The sequence below is a fragment of the Melopsittacus undulatus genome, chromosome 3 (genome assembly GCF_012275295.1).
Source record: "Melopsittacus undulatus isolate bMelUnd1 chromosome 3, bMelUnd1.mat.Z, whole genome shotgun sequence".
Taxonomy (NCBI): Eukaryota; Metazoa; Chordata; class Aves; order Psittaciformes; family Psittaculidae; genus Melopsittacus; species Melopsittacus undulatus.
In genome coordinates this window covers 83,071,514-83,089,320 of record NC_047529.1, presented here as the reverse complement: position 1 = coordinate 83,089,320, position 17,807 = coordinate 83,071,514, and the positions used below count along the sequence as shown (strand labels likewise).

General features: G+C 39.8%; 1 protein-coding gene across 6 annotated transcripts in view; it reads right to left on the bottom strand.

Annotated features, from left to right (window-relative positions):
- MAP3K4 (mitogen-activated protein kinase kinase kinase 4) overlaps positions 1–12,408 on the bottom strand; it is a 66,383-nt gene extending 53,975 nt beyond the window's left edge. For 2 of the 6 annotated variants that reach the window (XM_005150116.2, XM_031049783.2), the window contains exon 1: positions 12,144–12,404. In XM_005150116.2, the coding sequence (XP_005150173.2) occupies positions 12,144–12,214 (71 nt within the window). In that variant the 5' untranslated portion in view covers positions 12,215–12,404. Of the gene's footprint in view, positions 1–12,143 lie in introns of all 6 variants that reach the window. The other 4 variants (XM_031049784.2, XM_031049785.2, XR_004080718.2 and 1 more) reach the window with 3 other exon arrangements.
- Between the last annotated feature and the right edge of the window lie 5,399 nt (positions 12,409–17,807).

Sequence of the window (17,807 nt, the reverse complement as noted above, 5' to 3'; positions counted from 1 at the left end):
CTAAAAGTATGATAAGTGAAGTTACTATTTGCCAAGGACAGTTTAAACCCAATGCTTACATGGAAAACTGGAAGTGCATAGTTTTCACATCAGCCTATTTATAGAAAACTCCCAGCTTCAACTTTAACGAGCAACATGTTTCTCATCAATTTTGCCTTGATGATTATAGAAGGGACTGTAGCCAGGAGGCATAAATCAGGAATACTGGGAGAGTTGCAAGAGCAATATGGTAAAAAGAAAAACAAACACAAAACCACCCACCAAACAAAACACCTTGACAGTTCAGAAATGCAACAAGAAAAAAATAACCAAGAATGCTTCCAGCAAGTAACTACTGTATGTAATACCAGTGTGCATTTCAACCAGAATCTGAAAACACAAAATACAGGATTTTTTTTTTAATTTGCCTATGTAGATGACAACAGGATTTTTAGTAATTTTTTTTCTTCAGTAAATCAAGATGTTGGCAATGTATCTACAATTTCAGCTCAATCATGAAAGCTGAGTTAAATCACCTACAATTTCAAAGGCATGCAAGCAGAAACAGGAGAGATGGAAAACTGAGGTACAGCATTTGGAGCAGCAGGGCAGGGAGCAAGAAAGCCTGGTAACCACTGCTGTTAATAAAGACCATGAGTCTTCAGAAAAACAGTCATTTATCTTTAAATATATATTAATAAATGAAAAGACCATTGAAGATCACATGGGGGCATGTTAAAATTAAGCAGGCTGAAGTCACACTGAAGAGTATGATTTTTAACCCCTATAAATTTTTTGTACTTTACCAAAGCATTACTCAAAAACCTTTCAAAGTTTGTAACAAGCAATCATAAGAGGTCATGCTAAAAACTGTGACATCTGCATGGGGGGGAACATTTTTTTTTTATTTTCCCTTTCTACCAGCTAGCCTTGATCCTCATAAGCAGGAGTCTGAATGTATTAGACACATAATTAACTCAGGTTCAGCCACTGGTTATCATCCCACACACAGTTTAAAAGCTTGCTGGGAACCAGAGCAGTAGAGGTCAAATGACGGGACTACAAGCACATAGTAATAAATCTGAGTTAGGCAATTCCAACACAGTAGCCAGGACAATCACCCACCACAACAGTTAACAAGCTGCGCACTCCACAGGCTGCTGCCGTAAACAGCTTTCCTCAGTTTCAAAGACATTACACCACTCACCCATCAGCAAGGCTCTTTCTCCACATTTCCTATGGCACACTGCCATTTCCACAGAGAGAGTTGCAAGATCTGCACAAGGTCCACTGCCGAATTACCAAGTCCTAGTTATTGACACTCAGTGCCTTTGTTTTAAAGGCAAAGTGTCTATTTTTCAAATATATGCTCCATTAGCCTGTACACTGCCAATTAGATAAAGAAGCAGAAAACATTGACACTACACACTATCAATCAAGTAATTTTAAAACTAAGGTAGCCTTCCCTAAATGTTGTTGCAACAATTTCAAAGATAAACAACATTCTGACAAGAACATAATTGCAAATTGTCATCATCCCACCACTGCTGATAATGCAAAGAGCAAACAGGATTTTTACATAACCACCTCTGCATCTGTTAAAACCGAATAGGAAATGGTATGCAGTTAGAGCTGCTGAACACCACACACAATACAACTATGGAATCAGCAGCTCTAACTTCTGCGGGGAAGTACAGGGTTTTGTTTCATCTGCATAGCACTAGAAAATGTGATGGCACTCCTGGACCACCAGCACAAGGAACTTCATTAATCTATCAGCAGTACCTCAGGAAACTAAGACTAATGATTAGACAACCTAATCAGGAAACCAAGTTAAGATGAAATGAAGTTCTACTAAACTACGGGACTGTTATCTGGTATAAACTCCTAATGTGTCATTCCAGCATCATGGAAGCACCACACCCGCCCTATTTTTTAAGCACCCTTTAAAAATTCCTTGTTCTGAGGGAAGCTGTAAGCTTACATAAATGGACTTGGTTCTGAAAAGTTTCTGAACTGAAAGTAAAAAGGACTACAGATCCAATTTTGTATACAGTGGTCTGTACATTTGTCATTCTGCTACACTTGTCAGTACTAAAATAAGTACTTGCAACTACTGCATTCAAAGAAGTTATTACAAACTGCTCTAAGGAAGCAAAAGAAACAAAAAATCTTGAGGAAAGGGCTATAAGCACAATTCTGAGGAAGCCCTCAACAAAAAGCAAGAAAAAAAAATCTTGAGCTTTTTTCATTATTTTGTATTTTTATTCTAGAGAAAGAGGAATTTGCTCGTAGTTTATACAAATAACACTGTAATTTTTTTGCCAAATACATCCTGTGTAAATCTGGCACAGGGAATAGCCTAGTTAGCAAGATAACAAAAAAAATCTGTGACTAGCATGTACATGTCACGTACTCCTGTTGTGACTATGCCTCCAGAGACTGTAAAAAAACCTAAAACATACTGTTCACATTAAAACCCAATACTGATACACAGTAATGAAGACACTTGACCTTGTATTATTCACATTTGAATCTCTTAAGCCCGAGCTCAGCTTTTCTGAGCAGTCAGTATCAAATCTTAGTCACCAATAAATTGTGATAGCTGCTAACATATTAATAGGATTTACTGTTACAAACTTAAGTAATATGCCAAGATTTTTAACAGTGTAATTAAATTCAACTTGAAGCTCAGGATATGTCTGGCTTTTTATTTTATTCAAGATAATCTGGGTAAGCTATAGGAAAGCAACAAGCTTGGCATTGGGCTTTTCTGAATGAGCATCACTATCATAAAAATAAATTGCAAATACAGTCCTTTCTAAGGTTTTTCTAGTATAAAAATTTTCTAAGAACAGAAAACTTCTGAAATTATTAAGGGCAAATGCAGTTAGACTTGTACTACATTTCTATTAAGGCCTGGATCATCTCCCTCCTGAGAAACAAAATCTTACTACATTTGGAAAATATCACTGCTTGGCAAAAAACAAAACAAAACAAAACACACAGACCCCTCAGATGCCACATCTCACCAGTAGAATAGCAACTTTAAGCTGGAGGAATGATCAGGAGGAACAAGAGCTTTGGAGTTCCAAGTTTCCAGCTCACACTGATCTTGTAGATACTACTTTACCCTAGAAAAGAGGCATCTGGATAACTTGACAATAAAGCCTGGCAGAAGGAACACCTAACAGCAATCTCACAGTGGAAAAGGGGAACTTCAGGGAATCATCTCTTGAAGGCTTTATAAATAAAAAGGCATAAAATAAAAAACACTCTTCTCTAAAGCACTTGTTGCCCTTGCAACTCTTCCTTCAGTTAGTAAGTAGAAAGCAAGACTGCTAACTCCCGTCACTTCTCAAGATGTTTTTCTTCTCTAACTCAATTTGTGTATCCCTGTGATCACCATTACACCTGCACTATCTTCCTTTCTACAGGAGGTGGCTAATCCTATATAGTTAAATGCATCCATTTTCCATCTCTTCTGAAAGCTAAGACATAAATATTTACGAAAGTCACATCAACCTTAAACTGATTTCTCAAACCATAAAAGCAGGTATGATGTAAGGCACACCAATGGCAAGGCTAAAACAAACTGGGACAGAAAAAAAGAAAAGCGCAAACCCAAAGATTATATTAAAATTAGAGGAAAGTTTAAAGGAGAAACAGATTCTAAAAGTAATGCTTGGAAGTAACATGAGGAAACAAAAGAATGTTTTGCCATGTTGTCATCTTAAAACAACATCCTAAGGCAGAAACCTGAGGCTCTAATGTATCCACTGTCTTTCAAAATAACATTTAAAAAAAGAAATAGTACCAGCATAACAATTTCAGTTTTACAAAATATTTGAATTCAAATTCAGTTGTATATAGCTACTTTTTTTCCTCCCAGAGAAATTAGGGGAAGGCAGGATATATGATCAGTTATCTCTATAGTCTAGGAATGAACAGCCAGAGTACTGGAGATAAAAGGTAGTGGGTGGGAAAGTAATTTACTTATAACAAAGATAGTAATTTTAGTATTTACTCCTGATATTAACTGAAAAAAAAAAATCCAAAACAAACACTTGCATCTTTCAGCAAGTAAGATTCTGTAAAATATGCATCTGTAGACTAAGTTTACATCAGAACACTTTACAGCAGAGAAGCTTGTAAAAACACAGAAAATGTGAATACTAGAACTTTAAAAATCAAGTATGACATGTAATGAAGCTTATTCACACAAATTTCTACCAGGATAAATAGCCACAGCAATTACCTACACTATACTCGTAGTAAGCTGACACAAAAGGAGAACCACTCCCAAGTGCATTTTTTGTTCCCCAGGTTGCATACCTTTGCCCCCTCTACAGAGAAGCCAACAATCATATTCATCACCAATACAATGGGGAAAAAACAAAACATTCTCATTTTTTCTTGCACCAGTTACCCATCAGATCAATAAGCTGAAGTGAAAACCACAGACACGTGACTACTAGATCTGGAAAGAATGCAGTGAAAGATGCTGGCTTCCTCTTGAGGAGATGAGGGGGAAGAAAGCAACCTGCCATTCCAACACATGGAGAAATCATGTGAAATCATGCTCTCAGTCACTCTCTTCTAGCTGCAGCTGAAGCCATTTATAAGATGACTGTCCTTTCTGCTTTCCACTGACTCTTCTCCAGATGTTACCAGCCCCCAAGTTGCACAGGTGCAACTGAAAATACCAACCCTGGTTCTTCACTGGTGCTGCCAAAACAATCCAGCTCAGATGGAATGTCTTTGTTTGCATGATTTTTCCAACTTCAACCACTTTAATTTTCATTAAGCAACCAAATGTACTTAATGGTAAGACAGCAAGTGTCATATGGCAGATATTCCTAGCTGGAGGGGGAAGAAGAGAGGTATGTCCAGAAGAGGGCCACATGTATGATAAGCTTGCTGAAGCATCTCCCATATGAAGACAGGCTGAGAAAGTTGGGGCTGTTCAGCCCGGAGATGAGAAGGCTGCGTGGAGACCTCATAGCAGCCTTCCAGTATCTGAAGGGGGCCTATAAGGATGCTGGGGAAGAACTCTCCATCAGGGACTGTAGTGATCACATGTTTAAGCTTAAATAGGGGAAGTTCGGGTTAGATAGAAGGAAGAAATTCTTTACTGTAAGGGTGGTGAGGCACTGGAATGGGTTGCCCAGGGAAGTGGTAAATGCTTCATCCCTGGCAGTGTTCAAGGCCAGGTTGGACAGAGCCTTCAGTGACATGGTCTAGCGTGAGGTGTTCCTGCCCATTGCAAGAGGGTTGGAATTAAATGATCTTAAGGTCTTTTCCAACCCTAACAATTCTGTGATTCTGTGTTAGGAGATGAGACTACTAATTTCTAGTCTGGGTCAGCTGCAAAACTAATGCAAGTTTGTTGCTTTTTTTTTTCTTTTTCTTGCAGCTATGACAAAATTGAAGTACTTGGCCAGGAAGATGCTTAAGGTAATACCTATATCACTACCAAGGAGTGATTGAACTACATCATTCCAGGAACTAGTTTATAAATTAACTATGATAAAGGGCTTGTCAACATAGAAATAATTACAGAAACACTAAAACTCAACTAGTATATAGTTAAAATGTAATAGTAGCCCTGCAATAGCCATGCTTTGCTCACTATGCCTTGTTTAACCTGCAGCATCGCCACAAAAATGCAAATACCAGATGCTGCTATGAAGCCCTGACTTACATCTTGCTACCTGTTTGCAAACTAGAGGTTTATGCTACAACTGCCCTGCCAACAATTAAGCACCAAACACAACGAATCCCAGATTAGCTAAGGCCTGAGAGAAGTACACAAAGTATTTCTGCTGCAAGACGAACAGTGATTTATAGCAAGACTTCACTGTGATAGAGCATCCACTATTTCTGCAGAAATATAAAAGGAAAAAAAGTCATTATTGGGAAAAGACTAATGTAAAACTTAGAGATGAAGAGTTAATTTTTAACTGATTCCATCAACATCTTTTCTTTCTTGGTAACTCTCAATTAAGCTGTTTAATGAGAACAGAAGGACCCAGCAAGTGTGAACAAGATTTCTACAGTACACCTCAAGCATATTATCTGACTGTATCCAGTTGCAAACTTCCTCACACTGCTACTAACTAACAATATTTATTTCCAGAGAAGTTACAACCAAATCTTCCACTTCTCAAGATGTGTAAACTCCCACACTCAGCTTTGTGAATTACTAATACTTCCGCACTTTTCCCCAAATTCTCTTATATTCTCTGGCAGAAGCTTCTAAGTACTTGATTATTATATTACGAGAGAAAGACAGAGCCCCAGAAAAGCAGCACTGAAAGAGCAGAAAGGTGCTGAAACACATTTTGTCTAACTATAATCATGTGTCTAAAGAAAAAAAAAAAACCTTGAAAAGACAGAAGCTGACAATTAAAAATCAATTAAGAAAAAACGGAAATTAGTATTCATCATACTTTTTACTGCAAGTGGAGATAAGAGCTATTGAGACCTACTTAAATAGTCTAAGGAAGAACTTTTTCCTCTGCAAGTTACACCAACTAAAAATAACTCAAAAAATAAATAAAATATTATATAAATATTTTAAATAAATACGTAAAATCTCTTATAACAGTTCTGGTAGTTCTTCATGTTCTCATCTCAGAGAAAAATAATCAGAACTTCCCACTCTTTTTTACTGGTAAATGTGGAAACACAGAAAGGCTAACTAATTTTCCAATCTTGGAATACTGTAGGTTTTCACACAAATTTGGATTATGATACAACAGCATTTACAGAATATGCATATACATTCATCTCTGACTTTTCATTTTCCCATTCACAAATAGAGTATTTGAAAAAAAACTAAGCCATATTTTATTTCAATAAGAAAGAGCAACAGACCTATCTAATTCTGACATTCCTCTTACAGTGTTACAGATGTGTGAAAATGTTGATGGGTTTGTCAGGTTTCCACATCTACATTTAAGCCTACCAGGTGAGGCTGCAAATGGATTAAAGATTAGAACTGTAGAAAAGGAGATCAAAGCTACACCCACAGCCCAGGCAGTATCCAGCTTTCTTCTCATCATCTCAGAATAACTAATGGCAAAATATTAACTGGTTTCAAACACCTTGCTTCATCCTTAGTACTGTCTTTTCAACCTCAATTAAATTCTAACTCATCTTGGGGGGAGAAAAATATTTTAAACTGTAACTTCCAAGAATAGCACTTTGTTGGGTTTTCTTTGTTTGTTTGGGGTTGGTTGATTGGTTGGTTTTAGGTTGGGGTTTTTTTGTTTGTTTGTTTTGTTTTTTTAATGAGAAACTCCAAAATATGAACCATAGAGTAAAGACTGTTGAGCATTACATAGCCCCGTATAAATCCACAGGATAAGTGTTGCAAATAAGTTCTTGGTACCTGCACAGATCAGATCCCAAAGTCTCAAGGTACACATACTTTATTTTTTGGGTATGCAGCTTATTTTAGTACTTCTTATGAAAAATCTATACTAACAAATCTGGACAGATTTTCAGGAAAATTTAAGCCACACCAGGAAAAGTTACACACTGCCAGGAAAAGGGATATTATGACAAAGTGTTAGGCTGCTAGGCTCAGCTGCAGATATCATTTATAATGGTGATAAATTGCAAAAGACACAGACCTAAGAAAATAAGATGTGTAACAGCCATTCTCACCCAGCTACCCCATGCTCAAACTTCAGCCTTATGGCAGAAGGTTCAATTCTTAGATAAGAAAAAGTTATAAAGTGGCTTTGATCCCAAAGTTTCAGTTCATGTTCTAGATGAAGTCAAAGTCTACAAGAATCCTGATGGTGAAACATTGTAAGTTAAATATGCTTTTAGCGGAAGCTGGTGCTGAAGCACTGAATGCTGAATTAGTCTATGACATCTGGAAAACCCAGGCAATGTAATGGACCTGCAGTATTCTGCACTACTAGGAGCATCCCAGATGCTCAATGGACATGCGCACATGGAGTTTTATAGTGTAGCCAAATTGTTAAGAGAAGCATATATATCTGTAGCCTTCTCATCACTTACTGGATGGATGTTTCATAGCTAAAATTAAAATCCTTTACAAATACTGCATTCAGAGAAGTCATCAGCAAGTAAGCCAGCAGCACATGTAAGCCAAGAACAGAATAAATCATAATTTATACAACATCAGAAAGCAATACACAACAATCAATACCATTAAACGTCAGCAGGACACGGAAGGAACAGAATTAATTCCCTCCTCCTATCCCATGACAGCAGGGGACATTCATCAGGGCAATGAAGTTATAGCCCATCTTGTTTGGGTCCAGAATAAACCTGATCAAGGTTCATGGAAAGCTGATGTGATTTTACATACAGGACTCTTGAACTGGGCATGGGTGAACATTTGACAACACAGTAATGCACAAACTCGTGTGTTAAGAGCAAACATCCTGGTTTGGCTTTATATTTCCAGTTGACCAAGGATGAGCATAGGACAATTATCAGGTTTTTAAATTACAAGCTTCTAAGTTACTTTTAAAAAATCAAAAATTATTTTGTTAACAGATTACAGGCTAAAAATAGCATCAACGCAGAAACACAAGAGAGGAAGAAAACCTGAAGAAAGTAATAGCCCTGCAAACATATAGGGCATATACAACAGCAGATCCACCCAGACAGCTGAAGAATTAAGAGCCAAGATACCTCTCCTAATGCAGATCAACATACTACTTGACTAGCAATTAGCAATACAAGAAAATAGTCTTCTAAATCTGTTTTAGATGCAGTTTAAACAAATGATTTCTGAATAATTTAAGAAATGTTGTCATGGAAACCAAATCTTTATAAGCCTCTAAAAATCCCAATTTGCTCCCTAAAATAAAAATCACTGCATATCGCTTATCCTTTCCTTTAAATTCTGCAGATCTGCTTTTCATCACAGCAGTTTGCATTCCACAAGGGCCAATATCACTAGCTTACATAATAGTAAAACCAACCTTGACACAGACAGCGCTAATTAACAGACATAAAAACAACTCAAGCAGTCACACAACGCAGACTAATCCTTGCTCCTACAAATGCCAAAGACATCTCAGCCAGGGCTGCATGTGTTTGTGTGTAGGTGGAGCAATCAGTCATTCATCCCAATCTTGCACATGTAAACAAGAAAATGCAGTACATGGGGGACAGAGATTACATCTTGCCTCATTTAAATGCATGAAAAAATAGTAACAAACGGACAAAAAAAGTATGGCAAAACTGTACACACTTAAGTAATTTCTCCCACTGAAGCTGTGATCATAAGTTAATAAAATAAGTTTAAACTCTTTCTCTCCTGATATACTATATGTCATACAGACAGTTTGGCAAACAGAGTAATAGGTTGAAGCACACAATCCATGACATGACTTCAGGCTTCCCCCAAACAACAGATGCTGCAGACTGACAGCCCAATTCATTGTCAACATAGAGCCAACAAATTTGATAGACAGACCACCAAGAAATTCCCCAGTGTGTAGGAATCCTCCACATTATTCACAATTCTGTCCCACTTTATTCATAGCTCTGCTGCTTCCTTCATCCCTTGCACTGGATGTATACTAGGAAAAAAAGGCTACAACCTAGGCACAAGTTAACACAGCCCTATGCCTCTTTATGCTTTTGCAGTGCCACCAAAATTGGCATCCCAACAAAGAACATGCTTAAGGCCTCATTCTTCTCTGTAGTGTTTTTTGTGCCAGAAAATTCTTAGGAAAGCCAAAAATTGGTCTCAGAAAATGTAAAGCCTATAGGCCATAACCAAGAAGCACCAAACATGCGCCTGTTCAGTTGAGAGCTACCTCCCCGCTTTCCCTATCCCAAAGCATATTTTTCAAGAAAGAAAGACATCAGAAAAACAGTTTACTTATGGAAAAGGATTCTCAATCAAATGCTCTGGACTAAGAACTACATAATTCCAAAAAAGCCATGAATATATTGTATGCTTGCCTTTAGAGTTAGAAACTGGACCATCACATCTGTATTCTGACAAGACACAGAATCCTTACACAAAGACAAAAAAGTATCTATTTGTCTACCATAAAGCAATCCCACAACAATACATCAATAAACTTTCTTTTTAAAATAAATGTAGGTACATTGCTGAAGAGAACGACTTGAGTATTTAACTTGAAGAGAATGCACTACACCAATTCACTTCTGTGCTGGCCAGAAAAACATTCATATGCTACAAATAGGAATAAAGGCTATCTGCCACCACATGGATTTCAAATTCCCAAGCCTTCACACAGTCCCACTGATTTCAACAAGATTCTAACCTCACACCCACAAGACTGCACACCTAATGATAAGCCCAAAATTTAAATGAACTTTATTCATATTTCAAAAATCTTAAGATGCTTTTTCTTAAGTATAACACAGGAATAAAGTAAGTACTGCATAAAGCCAGAGAAACAGTTCTGCTCTAAAGCAGTGAAGTTGGTACACAGAGTACACACAGAAATGAATCACAGTGGAGTACATGCGTTACCCTACCCAAATTAAGGCTACCTAATTGTTTTAAGACCTCTCCTTCCCACCCACCAGCTCACTCTGAAATAACCAATTCAATTTTCATTTGCTGGGTAAAGTTGCCACCACACTGTCCACACCCACATCCGACTCATATAAACTGTCTTTTAATAAGCAGAATCCAGCAGAGGTCAGAAATGGCCCTAGACAGGAAATGCCTGGGTGTTTTCCATCCAGGGACTGCATATTACTCTTCTACATGAAGACAGCCCAGGTCTAGGGTCATGCTGTTGAACAAACTTTAAATCATTTTCTGCTTAACCTGCAGTATTATTCTTTGAAGATACTGTAACAAGGAACTTGGAAGCTTACGAATGCAGTTGCCCCACTGGCACTTGTGTTTCATAATATTTCTGTTAAATCTAATTAACTGTTATGTACCTTCTGGTTTTGGAATTCTCATGACTTAAGAAAAACAAATCATTAAAATACATTAATGAAAATTCAAACCAGACATTGTTCAACTCTGTAGCCTCGATCCAAACTGGAGTGCATCACCACTTCCCTTTTATTACATCAGTAAAAAACAGTAGCTTGCAATATCCAAGAGTGATCTAAGGAACATGGCAGCATGAAGCTTTTCTGCACAGCACACCTGGAATAGAATGTGCCTCACAGTACTAATTGATCACTCAAGCAATTTAAGAAACCCTTCCTGAATGCCTCCTAGTGAGAAGTGAAGTGCATCAACAGGATGTTATTTTAAAACAAGAAATAATTGCCACAGAATTAATAACTTGGACTTATGCAACACTTCTATAGCCAGTTGGAAACACTAAACCATGAAGTAATTTGCATCCCCATCTCTCAGCAGGGCACAGATGGAGACTTGCAAAAAGCCAATCTGCAGGTCAGCACATTCAGGAGGTTAACAGCAGTTGCAAAAAGCTTGAGGCATCATAGCACTAGCTCTTTCTGTGGAAGTTGTTTTTTAACTCTGTCTTCTGCCGAACATAGATCGCAGCGCTGCCAGAAGCAATACTCCGACATCCTGCTGTTTTATCAGCGAGCCCGAGAGAACCAAACTACTGGGGTTTAACCACGGCCGCTGCAAACACGAGGCACCCTCGCAGCAGCGGTGTTTTTGTCCGTGCAGCTCAAAGCCACGCAGCACAAGTCGTGCACACTTCGCCAGTCTGCCGGGGGCTTAAGCAGCTGCTTCCCCCCATTTCTGCACGCTTCCTCACCACCGGTAAAAGTTGTCCCCGGGAGCTGGCCTTGCGAATGTCCAGAAACACCCGTTTGCTCCTGCTGCTCAGCGAGGGGGGGTAGGAAACGATTTGGTTCTAATTGCAAAGCACTCACAAAACACTGCCTTACCCACCGCAGCCACTAGAGATTCCTTATCGCAGCGCTTTCTCACTCCGTGGGCGCGCTATTAGAAACGCTGAAGCTGCAGCAGCCACAGCCAGAGCTTTCGCACTGCGCACGGGCCGGGGGTGGGAAGGTTCGGAACGCACCCGCAGCCACACAGAGCTCCGACGCTGTGCCCGGCGGCCGGGGGCAGGCAGGCTGCACCCGTGCGCTGCAGGAGGGGTGGCCGGCGCTCGCACTCCCAGCCCCGCTCTGCACCCAGGCAGTAGGCGGCATGCGCTTATTTGGCAGCGCTGGATACTGACCTCCCCGGCGGCACCGGCGGCTCCTCCATGGCGGCAGCGGCACGGACCAGCGCGGCGGCGACGTCTCTCATGCATGCACCGAAGCCGGCATGGCGGCGGATCGCAGTGCGCGGCCGGGCCCGGCCCGCTGCGGCGCCGGGGGTGCAGCGGTGAGGAGGAGGGCAGAGGGAAAGGGGGGGCTCTCTACCCAGCTGCAGACACACAGCCGCACAGAGCCGCCCGCGCGGCCGCCATCTTGAATCCAGCCTCCGAGGGCAGAGGAGCCGGGAGCATCGCTACGGCGCGCCAAGAGGGACAGCCCGAGACAGAGGAGCGCGCGCGCGCGCGGCTCCGGGCGTGGGCTGCCGTCCCGCCGCCGCCGCCAGCACCAGCAGCAGCAGCACCAGCAGCAGCCGCTGCCGCCTCGCACGGGCGGCGGTGACGGAGTGCGCGGTGGGGCTGCGGAGTTCCCGAACGGGCGCTTCACTGCGGCTCCGTGGGACGGGACGGCGCCGGGCGGTGGTGGCGGCGCGGCGGGAGCTGCCGCCCCTACAGCTGGCGCCGGGCTCCCTCCCCACCCTGACAGAGCCGCTGTTGGCCGCTATGGAGTGAGCCGCTGCGGGGTCTCAAAACTCGCAGGGTCAGCGAGTGAGCCAATGAATGTAGTTGAGGAGAAGGTGGCTTACCTCGGCAGGTGGCAGCGCGCCGCAGCCTGCTTGCGGGGTGGCCCGCTGGGGGTGGGACCACCAAAGCTTTCTCCAAGGAGTTGGGAGGCATGGAATGCACTCAAGGTCCCCTGGAAGGGGTACAGGGTAGAATGAACCGGGGTGCTCATCGGTTTGCAGGCAGGCGAACAAGAAATAAATCATTTATCCTGCTGCCTATGGAGCAGTTTGTTTCGTTTCGTAAGCACCGGTTATCAGCCTTGAACAGAACTGGAGTCACGTTATCCATTTGGAAATACAGGGAGGAATAATGTAATTTCCTGAACTATACCCTGACTGGAACACCAACGTCAACGCCCTTCACATGCAGAAAAGTGCCATGAGTTATTTAATTGTTATGGTTGCAGAGAGAGAGCCTCATCTTTTGTTTTAGAGCAGCCAGCCCTGGCATTGGCAATGTGTGTACAAACAGTGTATCTTATTTCTGAAGAGTGAAATTTGAACTTGGACAGTAATCAGTGCTGGATTCTGCTTTAGGTGCACTTCCTTCAGCCTAAATTAACTGTGCAAGAAGTTGACACAGATTTCGAGCCTGACACTACAGTTACAAAGTCACTGTTCATGATATATAGTTGCCCATGTATCTGTCAAATTTAAGAAATGAACTTTCTACAGCTCAATTTTAACAGGTCCTCTGAAATAAGACTTACATATATATATATATAAATGGAACGCAAATTACTTCTACTATACATTTATCATCTTAATAAATACATGCATGGGACCAGATGAATAGCATTATGCAGGAAGCCAATTACATGTTTTCTATATGTCAAGCAAAATAGCTGGATCATCATGACCCTGACGGTCATGACTTTTAAACATCAAGACACTCAGCATTTATGTGCAGAATTGTTACCTAAAGTTACCTCATACAATGAAAAAAAAAAAACCCAATATTTAGCATATTAATGATTTTTGGCCAAATACTTGAGCCCAAAACTGAAAAGAAATTCTAAAGCCATATATAGATGATATATTCCTACTGATCTGTCATAGTGAACAAAACATAGAAACTGTGGGTGAAGAAAGTCAGCATTAGAAATTCTGAAGAAATTCTGAAATAAATTACTTATCATCTCCATAAAAACATAAATTCTTTAAATCAAAAGCAAAGCTGCCTATTTGACAATATGCACATTTTTACTATGGCTGCAAATAAAGGCTCAATGTCATTGATGAAATAAGTGCGTAACAATGGCTTTTATCATTCTTTTCAGCTATGTTATGGATCATTGTCTGATACCATCTCTTCAGCTATTTGCAGGGCAGAGAATTCTTTATGTTTAGCCATCACAGCAACATTTTTCAGTTTCTTTGCTTCTTCAATCAAAACAGTGTAGTGGTGTGTTAGAAGCACAGAGCTTCCATTAACTGGGAAAAAAATAACTAGTAAAAGTAACTAAGAAAAATAAAAAGGCAATATACGACATTGCCATTTGCCACACATTGTGGTGGCATGAAGGCATTGGTCTGCAGACATCCCAGGGGCCCTTGGCAAAAGTGGAAATGGGGGCTGCCCACTGACACTACTTTCTGTGGATATTCAGAAGTGCACTGGGGCTCACTGCAGCCTCTCAAGCAGGGAGGTCCAGAATGAGCTTCCTTGCATGCTTCTTCTACTTTCCCTTTAAGACAACCCGGCATATTGGGTTGCATCACATTCTTGTGGTACACCATAGAGAATATGCTAAAACTACAGATAACTGGCCAAAGAAAGCAAGGCTGTAAGCTTGATACAATGGCACTTCTTTGTCTGCCGTAGGCCATAGTGAGCAATTAGCTCCTGGCATCAAGGAGAAAATTGTAAGGGGAGGTGGTTTATGAATGGCCTGCAGAGAACCCCAAAGGAAAGGAAAAGAGATGCAGGAATATATGGAACTGAAAGTACAGAAAACAGCAGATGACACAAGACTGTCAAAGCCGATATAGAGATAATATTTAGGAAAGACAGAATTTGAAGAAGTTACAGAGGTCTTACAAAAATTGAAGTGCACAAAATTGTTTCAGTTATTTTTGGTTTCCTTTAAGGAATGTAATTTTGTTTCAAAGATTCCCTGACTGCCAGATGGTGAGTCTTAACATATCAGCATTTCACAGGTGTGTGAAAATTGATAAATGAAATTGTTCATTCTAGTTCTATTATTGGAATAGAAACACAAAATTAAAACAGACATCACAATAAACAATATCTTAATTTTTCAAAAATTTATGTTAAAATATTAGTAATTTTAATGGATTTTATTGTATGATGTAGCAAAATCATTATCTCAAAATTCTAAGTAAAATAAAGGAGCAACTACAAAAAAGGCAACTGTCAAAGCAAACAAACTTATTTCTATTTATCTTCTGTTTCCTAAAGATTCAGGATTAGTTTTCTTCTTTCCTTAATTGACTATGCAGCTTCATATTTATAGCAGATACCACAACTGCTTAGGAATTGCTTTTTATTTCAACAGTATGCCTCTTATTACAAAAGGAGTCCTAGAAATTGCAATAAAAATTTGAAAGATGACAATAGCATCCTGGTAGCAAAAATAGGTATTTCGAATACCTTTTTAAAATCTCTACTGCATCTACTCCTAAATTTCTGTTTCTCTGTTACTCCTTTTTCTTCATTTCTCCTCTACAAGTATCAGACAGTACATGCAGCTGTGCTTTTGCCATATGTGAGTTCTACATCTCTTTTCTATATGCAGCAAACACTAATAAAGAGATAGAAAGACTGGTTCTATGTGGGTAATTAAATGTTATAAAGGCATCTTTCAAAAAATTTCTCCCAGTACCTGTCACAAGGCTGAACTTGTATTTCACATTAGGGAAGTTTGTGGAAAAAGGCACAACTTGTTATTTTTTTTGAAGAGTTAATGAAACATAGTCATCAGATGGTTCTTCACTGTGAACTTCGTGCAAAAATTAAATTCTCAACAAAAACAGCTTTGTAGGTTTACTTTTTCCTGCCAATAGAATTGTTAGTTCTCCTAAAAGCTATTTGGAAGAGCAAAGTTAATTAGACACAGTCCCCTTTTCAGCAGTAGACACTGGAAAGCAACCTGTTAAGTACAGTTAGTCTAGATCTAGTAAAAGGTTCTGAAGACAGCATTTTCATTTTTTCTTAGTAACAGGTTAGAAATGCTCTTCTGCAATAAATAAAGAGTAAAATAGGAACAATACTGCATTTAATATCTAGAAGACAATCATTATCTTTCTTATGTAGATATTGCAACTAGCTACTCAGAGACAAAATAAAATACCAAGATGTATTTCTACCTGGAAATATGAAGGTCCTTCCATCTACAGTTTTGTGGCTTTCACAGAAGACCAGGCTGGGGGGGGTGAGGGGAGGATTGAAAGAAATGGAACTCGGTTTTCAGTGTCATATAATTTGAGCTTTGCTGCATTTGTCTGAAGTGTGAAACTCTGAAAGAAATTGAGGAGTCATGCTGTATATACCCCTGTTCAATCATCCGTTACTACTGTGATTCATTCACTTCAGAAGCTCGCATGATAGCTGCCAAAGCTTGTTCAGCAGCATGGTTTAACACCCATGCTATAATAGGAGCCAGCTAGCTTGACGGAGGTGGAGTATTTCTGTCTCAACGTTGTCATCTCACATGCTGCCTGTCAGATCACATAGGACTTGATACCATTAAGTCATCACTATTAAAGGAGTATTTGTTAGTAAGAGTAGCATGATGTCAGAGACATTTCTGGGATTACTATTTTATCACTTCAACTGGGTATTATTTTTTTTTACACTTCCTGTCCTAAAAAGCCATTCTATGTAACACTGCCTCTGCTATTATTAAAATGGCATGACCCACAGAGATGTATAAACACAAATTGTATTAAAGCAGTATGCTTTTACTGTGCAAAGCTGGTCTTTGAGCTTAGTGTCTGTAAAGCTGGGTGTAGCTAAAACCGCTGGCTGGTATTCAAAGGCACCTAGGCACTGGACACAGAAATTATTGTCCTGAGATATAAAGAGACTGAAAACATTTCTGAGTCAACAACATATGTAATTCAACAGTCTGGCTACAGTAGCTTATTCCTTTCTTCCCAAGAAATTACTTTGGACCTGTGAAAGTAAGCTGCACTGAATTTAGTGCTACTTGCACTTGGCTATCTACAACAGAGTAAGTTGCTTAAAGCTAGCTTGGCACCTCCTAAATCACATTATAATTCTTTCCCCAGCTGTGTAATAGACATACTTAGTGACCAGCCATGGGATATTTATAAACACAACCAAGATCATTGTAGTGCTTGTTTGCATTTGTGTTGAGTATTATGATTTCATGTTCAAAGAAGGTCTACTGAAGCATTGGGGCCCGTCCTCCAAAACCATGTTTGTAGACCCAGAGCATATCCGTCTGTTTTCTGTGTGTGTCTGACAGTGCAATTTAGTGCATCATCTTGTGCAACACACTGTTTTTTTCAAGCATCTTGCAAGTTTGAACACCTGCTTAGATTACAAGTTTGAAAGTGATGCTATTTATTTTCATCAGCCCACAAAGCAAAAAAAAAAAAAATTCCAGGCTGTATCTTTTAAAATATCTGGTTGTGCATCTGATATTCTTTCTATATCTGCCTTACAGCAGCTGCGTTATCCAAGCAGAAAACAGCTGTGAGATCTGTATCAAAATTCCCTGCCTAGGGATATCTTCTACAACTCCTGTCTATCTCTCCTCCTTCCTACAGCTCTTTCTATAAAGTGAGAGTATTCAGGGAAAAGCAGCATAGATGTCATATTCCTTTACCCCTACAGTTCCTGGCTGTTGCCTCAGCTGTATGGAGCTATAAGCCACCATGAGAAAATTTTAATCTTTATTTAATGTTAATCCTTGCAAACATCTCTATACACATCAGTTCACTTATGTAATAGGCATAGGACAACCCTGGGAGAGCAGTTACTCATGTATATAATATCTATAGGATTCATTTCCTCCTTTTGCCCTGAATC